The 10,638-nt window shown below is 32.4% G+C and overlaps 1 protein-coding gene across 1 annotated transcript in view; it reads left to right on the top strand.

The window, feature by feature from the left end:
* The window catches only part of LOC108362398 (microtubule-associated protein tau), a 35,534-nt gene that overhangs the window by 10,288 nt on the left and 14,608 nt on the right, over positions 1 to 10,638 (top strand). The window contains exons 4-6 of the mRNA XM_017615337.1: positions 732 to 918; positions 3,758 to 3,960; positions 5,699 to 5,899. Coding sequence (XP_017470826.1) covers positions 732 to 918; positions 3,758 to 3,960; positions 5,699 to 5,899 — 591 coding nt within the window. The remainder of the gene's footprint in view (positions 1 to 731; positions 919 to 3,757; positions 3,961 to 5,698; positions 5,900 to 10,638) is intronic.

Genomic DNA, 10,638 nt, shown 5'->3' with positions numbered 1-10,638 from the left:
TAAAAGATAATTTAGAACAAATGTTTATCGATGAGAATGAAAGGAAACGAAACATCGTAATTGGGCAGAGGAGTGCAATCGTCCGTACAAGTATCTGTGCCAGCTGGAAAGGGCCAACAACGCCAGCGCCAAAATCAGCCTTGATGCGCCAAGGGTGTGGGCATATTATTTATGTTTTCGCAGGTTTCCTTGTCTTTTTTTTGCTGTTGTTTTGCTCGTATTGTAGTTTTTCTTTTACCTGTTTTGCATGATACGAGTATTTTTTTTTTTATTCAACTGTCTTTTACACTAAAAATACCAAAAGTGGTACACTTTGCGTCGAGTTGAATCGATAAAACAATGTGAAAGAATTCCAAGCAAAATCACATTCGTCCTTTGAAGTCATAATGCTCAAATTAGTCGAAATGTCGAAGTGTACAAGCGCGGTGTAGCGAAATAAGTCGAAATAATTTGCAAATCGAACGCTAAGAGTGTACTATAATAAAAATAATACAAAAAAAAAACATAAAAATAATAAAAAAACCAATTTGACTATTTTATAAAATTTGCAATGCGTGAAAAAATGCATTTGGTGATTATAGCTGACACGAATTTTTCAATTATAATAAAGCATATTTATAACGCGTCGAAATGGGAAAAATACGTACCCACTTACACATACATACATGGACACATGGACATAAACCGAATTACTACCGTATAATTTTATTTATTTATTCTTATTTATTTAGGAACGCAACGGACCCGGTTCACCCAGCTCACCGGCCAAGACACCAACATCCACCACTTCGAAGGGAGACAAAGGAGCCGCCTCTCGCCCACCTAGCGCCACACCATCGAACAAATCGTCCAAATCACGTTCCACATCTAGAAATCGTTTGCTGTTGAAGACTCCCGAACCGGAGCCAGTTAAAAAAGGTAAGTTGGATCATAACATATATGTAGGTACGCACTTACAACAAAATGCCTAGTGTAGACGTTAAAAAAAAAATGAAAGTATAGTAGGTACAAAAATACATAACTTTTGTCGGAAATTTATTTCTGGAAAAAGTATTTTTCCCACTTGCGGTCGAAACCGACCAAAAGATAGAGCATCCCCGACTTTGTAGTTCATATTGTTGCGTTTTTCAATACAAAAATATTTTCCTCGAATTTAGAAGGGTGGAAAGGTGGTCTAATGCATCTGGTATATATTGCATATGGAAATGTTGCATTTTTTTCTTTTAGACGAATTCTTTGTGAGCTTAAACACAACTATACATACTTTCATTTTAATAGAAATACTCATAAAACTGGCGCTTGGCCAAGAAATGTTTGCGACAGATATATCATTCCTATAGGACTTTTTTCACAGAATAAGAAACTGGCCTTCGAATTAGTTTTCAGGGTAGTCCAGATTTATAGTGTCAAAAAACAATGTTTAGCATTTGTTAACTACATCTATAGAATATCGACACGTAGTCTTCTTAATAGACAAAAACAAAGCCTAATTTTTGCCACTTAAGCCCAAAACGAAAAAAAAACTAAGTAACATTCACGAAATACAAGGCAAAAAAACTACTGTTAACCTCTTCATTATACAATGTACGGAACTAAAGTAAATAAGTGTGGAATCAACCTTGAGTTACCACTTTTCCGATAAAAAAAGAATGATCGAAAATGGTTCACATGGTTCAAAATTATCCGTTAGCATACACAATAAAGAAAGAAAAAATTTCCGACAAATTGAAGTCGGTTCAACAAAGTTTGCAAATTTAACGAAGAAGTTCTTCTAACTTTTTTTTTATCAATTACATAATTGTTTTTTACGTGCTGCCATAGGTGTAAGTTGTAGTAGAAAATGGCAAATATCTTATAAACTTAAGCCAAATTAAAAATTTGAAGTTTAAATTTTGATGCTGCGGAAACAAATGTTATAAGAAACATTGCTTATTGGCTGTGGCACAAAATTTTTTTTTGTTGAGCCATGATATGATATATATATTATTAGTTTTTGCACGAAATGTATAGTTCTCTCGAAAGCTCCCAAAAGTCGTCTCCTCTTTGTTCAATATCGTCCACGTATCTCCACGTATCTCTCCACGAATAATCCCGACGGCCTACCTAGTAAACTCAATTCGAGTATTTTCAATTCAGTGGTGATAGTCATTTTGTAGGTTAGGTCATTTAATCGAGTAATATCAAATTCAAATTTTTAGGCGGGACCCGTTTTTTGGCCGAAATTTTACGATTTTCGATTGCTCTGAAAATTCGTATCGGAACGTTTTTTGGTGCGAGGAATCCGAATTTGAAATTATTTTTGCGATCCAACAAATATTTAGTACAGTTTTCATACAAAAAACCCCCGAATACACAAAAATATTTTCAAAATTCTACTTTACGTTTCTAAATGCACCAAAGCTCAAAATTTAATGTGAACGGCAGAAGTAAGGGTGTAAGAGTTGGTGGTAAAATGTTTCAGAAAAACGGATTTTGGGGGTACTATCCTAACTTAAGACAAGTAGGAGAAGTATGAGTTCAGGCGATACCGAATTTTATATACCCGGCGCAGGTATAAAATATCGTCTTTGCATGATAAGCAGGGGTGTTTTTCCCGATTTTTTCAATAATATGCTGACTTAATGAAATCATTGAACCAAGAAGTTTGGTAGAAATCGATAAAGCGGTTACCGAGATAGACCATTCTAGTCATAAAGTGTGCGGTGCCACGCCCAATTTCTAAAAGTCTATAACAGTCTTATTTATTGTTAAAAGATTGTTGGTAGTACATATTAGAATGGGGCAAATAAGTGTCCTCGGTTTTTGAAATACATATCAGAGTTTTCATATTTTTGAAATTTAGGAAGGAAGGAAGGAAGGGAAGGGAAGGAAATGTAATTTTAGTCGGATTTGAATAATTTTCAGAAAATTGCCTTTGCGTACCAAGGTTATAAGGTGTACCAATTTTGGTTAAATTTGATGAATCGGTTGCCGAGATACACATTTGTGGTCATAAGAGGGCGGGGCCAAGCCGATTATTTATCCAAAAATGTATAATATTCAAATTTTTTGCTAAGTGATTGTTGCAATCATTGATTTTGAGTGAATTTGCTTCAATAGTTACTAATTTATCGTAGTTTTCATGCTTTATGAGAGGTGGGCGTGGTTATTGCCCGATTTCAAAGATTTTCAAAAGATTTTCTAGTTGCACCCTAAACAAGGCTCGGACCGATTTTGGTAAGGATTGGTGAAGCGGCTACTGAGATACAGCATTTCATCATAAGTGGGAGGAGTCACGCCCATTTTCCAAAAATTTCATAATATTATTTTTTACCATAATTATACTTCACATATTAATTTTCAACAATTTAGATTGTACATATTTACTGAGATATCGTAGTTTTTACATTTTTCGAAAATACCGTTATATGGGAAGTGGATTTTATTCCGTGAGTTTTTGGTTGTGAATTTTGCACTCGGGCTAGGTACACTGCATTTTCCCACAGTTACAGAATCCAGCCCTAGAAACTTCTCTTTGGGTACAGCAATATTACACTGCAACTAAAACCTGCTTGGTAAAGAAAAAAGCATTTTTGTTTGGATTGGGAATCTATAATTAAAAGTCTGTACCATTTAACAATAATTAGTGCTTCTTTTAACGTATACGGTTATATTTGTGTTATTTTATTCAGTATTCCCCATATGAGTTGACTCTATATATTTTCAAATCTTAAAACTATAAAAAATAAATAAATAAACTTAATGCTTTCTTTGACAGTATCAATGAACAAAATTCAAGTCGGACACGCTCCTTCACCCAATCTCAAAGCGGTGCGTTCTAAAATCGGTTCGCTTGACAATGCTGGTTACAAGCCCGGTGGAGGTAATGTTAAAATCGAGAGTAAGAAGATCGAAATAAAAGCCGCACCCAGAATTGAGGCGAAAAATGACAAGTATACGCCACGTGGTGGCGAAAAAAAGGTAAGATTAGGAGGTTGGAAATAAAATATAAATAAGTATATGAAATATATTTTAAAGCAAGGCTTTAAACGGGTCTAAGCTTTTCAACATATTTGAAATTAATATAAAAATAAAACAAGTTTTGATAATTTGTCTTAATTAATAATATTTACTTGCATTTAAACACTTACATATGTAGGTGCAACTATTTTGAGTAGTCTTTAAAGCATAATCACACTAAAGTATGTAGTATTGAGCTCACTCTAAGTATTGAATACACTCAGGATAAACAATCCCACATTTGCAAATAGTTATAGGCTACGATGCTTTAATTTGTGAAATTCTTCACTTTTTTCGCGTAGATGTTTAAAATAATTTTTTATTATTAATTTTTGGTATACTTATTGTGATGAGGCAATTTCACAGTTCAGTAGTTCGCCGATTGTTGCGTTATGATTTCAGACACCATTAAACATTTGTAGTACACTACTTTAACGGTCGATTTATTTCATGTATCTGCGCTCCGCTCCATATATACAAAAAATAAAAAAAACCTTAGACAAGATAAAGAAAACTAAAAACTGAAATACACATGTACATAGTTTACGGAAGCAAATACAAGCATAAATAACAAAAATCGCTAATGATTTTTTTTTGATATAATTTTGGCTCTTAAATTTCTTCGAGCTCAACTTTTGAGGTTAGAAACATACATTGATCAATCGCAACATCTGCGGCAATCTTCAATTTCCAATTCAGGTTTCTAATGACATACATATGTACAATTACATAGCGAAAAAAAAGCTGAAAACAAAAACAAAACACCATATGATTCATAAACACTATCTATTATACTTGCCAGAGTGGTGCTTAAAAATATCAATAATTGTTCTATGTACAACATAAAGACCACCACGATAATTTCAAAATAAAAAAATAAAAATTAGAGGCATGATGCAAAAAAAAGTTGTTATGCAATCGCGTTCATCTCGCATTAACCGCAAACTTAAGCTAACTTAGAAAAATTTTATTTGTCTCCTTGAGAAACTACTTTTTAATATTACTGCGAATAGTAAACTCAGTCATTCCCAAATTTTTTAGTTATTCCTTTTATACGAAAAGATAGGTTAATTAAATACATTTTTCAGTACATATTGATGTCAAAATACAATATATGAAACTTTAAAAAATATAAAAAATCTGATATTCAAACTTAGTAAACCTTATTTTACACGTTTTCCGTGAGATACATAAATCATTTTGCTTATGTTTATACAAAACTTTTATAAAAAATTATCCAAAATCGCCGTTTTGAAAATTAGTACTAAATTAAGTACTATTTCGACAAACGACCTTCTTTTCTTCCACTTTCTCTTGTGCGTCATAAGCTTACCAAATACAACCTTGAGCTAAGGGGCGTCGAAACAAGCTGCCACCTTTTATTATTACATCATGGCTACCAGGGTTTGAAAAAGTAGATCTTACCTATTTAAAAAAATTAAAATTTTTCAAAACGCTGGTAGCGACCTCTACATTTTTTTTTACAATTTTGAAATTTTCGCGGATGTCTTTGTTTTGTGTATAGAACAAAATAAACGGGTGCACTACAAAAAATGTAGATGTTGATATTTTTAAGGACCACCCTAATACTTAAATACATACATAGACACATACATATATTTCAACTATTTATACACATTTAAATGTATCATAAACAACAGTTATTTTAAATTAATTTGCAATATTACGGGCAACACAGATTATATCGACAAAGCTACAATGGAATGCCAAGTCGAAAATAGGCTCTTTGGAGAATGCCAATCATAAGCCAGGTGGCGGTGATAAGAAGATCGAAACGATTAAAACGGACTTCAAAGATAAGGCTAAACCAAAAGTCGGTTCAAAGGATAATGTCAAGCATACTCCAGGCGGTGGTGATATTAAGGTAAGGTGTCCGCAAAATGCTACAGAGAACTTTAATTAAAAATACAGTCAGTCAGACGAGTACATAAGTATAATGAATATTTGTTCAATTTTTCGGAAAGCATGCTCGAGTTTTTTCTAAGAAATTTTCGTATTGAAATGGAATGCTATTTTGTATTTGTATTCAAGCAGTTAGTCGGCAATGCCTATACTAAAGCAAAGTTTTGAAATTTGCATGCCCAAATGGATTGGCTCAGCGTTAAAATTGGAATGCGATTCTTTTTTTTTTATATTTAACTCAGATTTGGCTTAGTTGTTAGCTTACGTATGTGCTGTATACTTTTTACGAGTTTCAGGAATGCATTTTTTTTTTTAATTCTAAATTAAATTTGGCTGTAAATATGTTTATGAGATACCTCATACAAGAGACACGTACATAATGTAGGTTTAGTATTGAGTTTTCATGGTCGAGCATAAAATAAGGAGTTGTTGTGATATGTCTCAAGCATTGACAACTATACGTTGCACTATGGGTAATTTGATCAGTTTATGTGGCCAAAAGTCGTTTTTCGTACTTCCAAAAATAAACTATAACGGCGTCTTTTGTTTTTGTAAAAAAAAAAACACAACTGCCTTGCAGGTGGTGAAAGCCGTTGTCTGCGTGTCAAATATTGTAATCGTTTTTGTGTTCTGCTTTTTGGCTGTTTTCGACCAGCCATATTTAAGTTAAAAATTAATATATTATCTTAATATTTGACCGAGTTTGACCGAGACAGAGGAAACAAAAGGCTGTTTACGATTTCGTTGCTGCAAAGGCTGCTCCTTTTAATTTTTCAGCAGAGAAATTTGGAAATCCAAAGCTTTAATGTTTTTAATTGATATATATGTATGTACATTAGGGTGGTCCAAAAATGCATGTGAAAAAGTAAAGTCGGAATTTTTATGCTCTCACCCCCTGGGATTGTTCTATACCGAAAAAAATATAAACCTTTATTTTTTATTTTGAAATCAAAAAATATTTATCTTTAAATATCTTTTGATTTCAAAATAAAAAAAATACGGGCATACTTTTTTTCGATATAGAAAAATTAAAATTCCGACTTTGCTGTTTTTGGAGCACCCCGTATGTACACATGAATTACATATATATTGATATAATTTGGCAATTTTTTTATTTTTAATTGGCGACTGCATAAAGTTTAAAATAAATATTTTGAATAAGAGGTTCAAACTTGTTCAATGAAACTGAAAATTAAAAAGTGACTTCTTTTTGCCCATCGATCGTCAAGGGTCAAGATTTTTTTTTTGTGCAAAAATGTGAGGAATCGCGTGCCAATCAATAAAAAATCAGGGTTCGTATTTGCACACACATGTGCAGCACATCCTAACATTTTAAGCTCACACACGTGTGCTGTGCATATAAAAAATTAAAAATTTGCTCACATCACATGTGTGTGCCGTTTGGTAAACAGCACGGGCACATGTGTGTACTTTCTTTTTATTAAGGTAAAGCACACGCACATGTGTGTGCTATGCGTAGAGAAACTTATACACTTCGAATTCTAACTCAAATCTTAAAATAATTTTTTATTATGTTTTCTGTCATATAAAAAACAAACAACATCTCACTTTTTATTGAATTGTCTTTCAAAAAATAACGTTTAATAAACAAATTCTTTTAAAGAATATATCTGTGTTCGTATGGAAAAGTAGCTTATGTCGAAAGGCTGGCTTTAGTATAAATCGGCATTCGCAGCATACGATTGCGAATGACTTACGGGCGCTAAGCCGTTAAACAACTTTTAGCAAATAAACTTGCAAGAAATAGTTCCGATACTAGCAAGTCAATATTCTTTTTAAGTCTCATCAAAAAATTCCTTGTCGTTTAAAAAATAAAGGGAATGCCGCATTATACTAAAGCCGGCCTTTCGACATAAGCTACTTTTCCATACGAACACAGATATTATGTGCATGTGCATGGGCTGAAATTTGTACAAAAATCGGCTCACACACATGTGCATGTGCTTAATAACAAACAGCACACACTTTTCTGTGAGTAGAGTTTGTTTTCCACTTATGCACACACATGTGTATGAGCAGTGAGTGCAAGTTGAATGTGTTTCTGGCGTGTGTGTGAGCAGAGCATGTGTGTGCAAATACGAACCCTGTAAAAAATAAAAAGGTTGCTGTGTCATAATTAATTTTGTTCACAAAATTGGTCAAATTACCCATAGTGCGTTTTTGCGGTTTGTAAAAACAAAAATCAGATATGCAGTTTGAAGTATAAAATTTAAAAAACATCACTTTTAATTCGTATTGGATGCCTTAAAATGGAGGTTATTAAGTTTAAGATTCCTTATTAAGGAAATCTGCTAATTAGAAGGCGCAGGTATTTCTTATTTAGCCCATTCACATAAACTAAGTTCAAAATTAAACGCTTTATGGTATAAGTGCATTTGATTTCATAAAGCCCGCAACTAAGACTTTGAGTCGCTGGTACCTAATATATTAAGTACCTTTTTGTATCAAACAAATGAAGGAGTCTTTGGATCGCAGCCAAGCTAGAAACAAGCAACATAAAGGATTCTAATCATATTTTACGATATATGTAGCTAAAAAACATTTTTATCAGCAGTAAATAATTCTTTAAGCCAATTTTATGGCTTCCTTTGCTGAATCTAGTACATACGATTCAAAAATATTAAGCACAAATTTTACATTTCAACTTTTTTTTTAACTCGATCTGATAGATCTGTGACGCTCTATATTTTGCCAGCTCGCTTTCTCATTCGATTACTTTCTCGTTCCTTATTAAAATATCGCGCATGTTCTTCTGAATTCTGACCAGCATCCGGACTTTGCTCCGATTGGAGTAGATTTATTCCGATTTCTTTTTTAAATTTAAAGTCTACTCCCTAATCCGCTTGACCTAAAATATGCCCAGATTTTTTTTTTTTACTTTTCCATACACATTAAGAATATAGTGCAAAAAAATTAACTTCTTAAATTTTTGCTCAATAACTTTTCATTTCCCAAAGCAAGGGATTAATTAAGGACCAGAAAAATGTTTTGGAAAGGTGTATGTCTAGCAATTTGGCAGAGTATATGCTGACATTAGCTATTTTACCGCACAGTAGTGCCGCTGACGAAAGAAAATTTTCAGAGATGAATCTTATTAAAAATTAATACAGGAATAAATATGCTTTATGTCGAAACATTTGAAAGCTTAATGTTTGCAAGTGTTCTTATTAAGAAAATGCAAATAATGCGTTATTATAAAAAAAAAACTGTGACGATCTGAAAAAGTACCTAAAGATGTAAAAATGATTCCTTATACTATTTAATAAAATAATGTAAATCTGTTGCGAAATCTTCGTTTTTACCCCGATTTTTCGAGTCATTTACTCCCGAATCGAATTTCAGTAGTCCGAATGCTGATTCTGCCTTTTTTGCTCTCGCCTTTTCTTCTCTCTCTCTCCCTCTCTCTCTCGCTCTATCTTACCTCCAGAGCAATGTTGCCAGATTCATAGTTTAAAATAAATTACCTTCTAGAAAAGATAATTTTTTTTTTTAAATTTCCGATTTGAACGAATGAATTTCTCTTTCGGATTTTTTTAAGCCCCGCATTTTAAGCAAATGGTTTCAGCTAAATATCCTTTGCATTGCAGTCGCTACAGCAAATGATGAAAGAATGTTTTCCGAAATCAATTTGAATAAAACAAAAAATAAACTAAAAATTCCACTACTCTCTGCTATTTTAGCAACTAAAGATTTCTTTAAAAAGTGCGACAGAAGGTGCTAAACTTAATGTACCGAATCAAGTGCTGAAAAAAAGTTAACAAACCAATTTTCGAAAAATATTTAAACGGAATTTCATTAAAAGAAAATGTTAAGTATTACTTAACCCTTCTGCAGTGTTTGAAATTTACTCCTTTTTATAATAGTAGAAATTAATCAATTTTAAGAAAAAAATTATTGAATTCAGATATTATTTAATTTATCATATGCAAATACTATATCGGCGAGAGCTGTATGCTTACCGGTTTAATATTACCCTTAAATAGCAAATAATAATTTTGGTTAAAATGCAGTTTTTGGAATTTACCCCTCCCTATAATATTTTTGGGTAATTTGGATCCAATGATAGAAATAAGTCAATTTAAAGAAAAAACCATATTTCAGTATGAATTCAGTTAATATTTTATTTATCACTTGCAAACACTTTATCGGCAAGTGCTGTTGTTTACCGGTTCAAAGTTGCCCTTAATATAATAATAAATAATAATTTGGGGCAAAATGACCCAGAAACACTTTGGCTGTATGGAAAGGCTATGTTACCTTCTACAAAAACAAAATAAAATAAAAAACTTTAATTTTTTTACAAGATCACAACTGATTATGCTTTTAATGAATAGACAATACCGCAGCTTATTTAAAAATACCTAACTCTCTAATTAAAGAGTTTCTTCATGAAAATTAGGTCATTTGGACCCAATCATTGCCGAAGGGTTAAACGGTGTATGATTGAGCATAAGTGTGTCTTCGAAAATGGCAATAATTCACTAAGAAAAAGAAACGAAATAAACTATCTAAACATACCCCAGAAATATGATTTCCTTGCTTGCGTTTTTCTAAATATGATTTTGGTAAAGCTGTGTTTTGAATATAGAGCGGTTTAAGGAAGAGCAACTTTTACTGAGCAACTGAAGGCAAATTTGTTAATTTAAGCACTTTTTCTGTCAGAGTAGACTCTTAAAATGTTTTTTTTTTTTTTTT

Source organism: Rhagoletis zephyria, unplaced genomic scaffold (assembly GCF_001687245.7).
Source record: "Rhagoletis zephyria isolate East Lansing unplaced genomic scaffold, Rhagoletis_zephyria_1.1 Rzeph_scaffold_01002, whole genome shotgun sequence".
NCBI lineage: Eukaryota > Metazoa > Arthropoda > Insecta > Diptera > Tephritidae > Rhagoletis > Rhagoletis zephyria.
The sequence above is the reverse complement of the archived record's forward strand: the minus strand, read 5'-3'. Positions and strand labels throughout refer to the sequence as shown.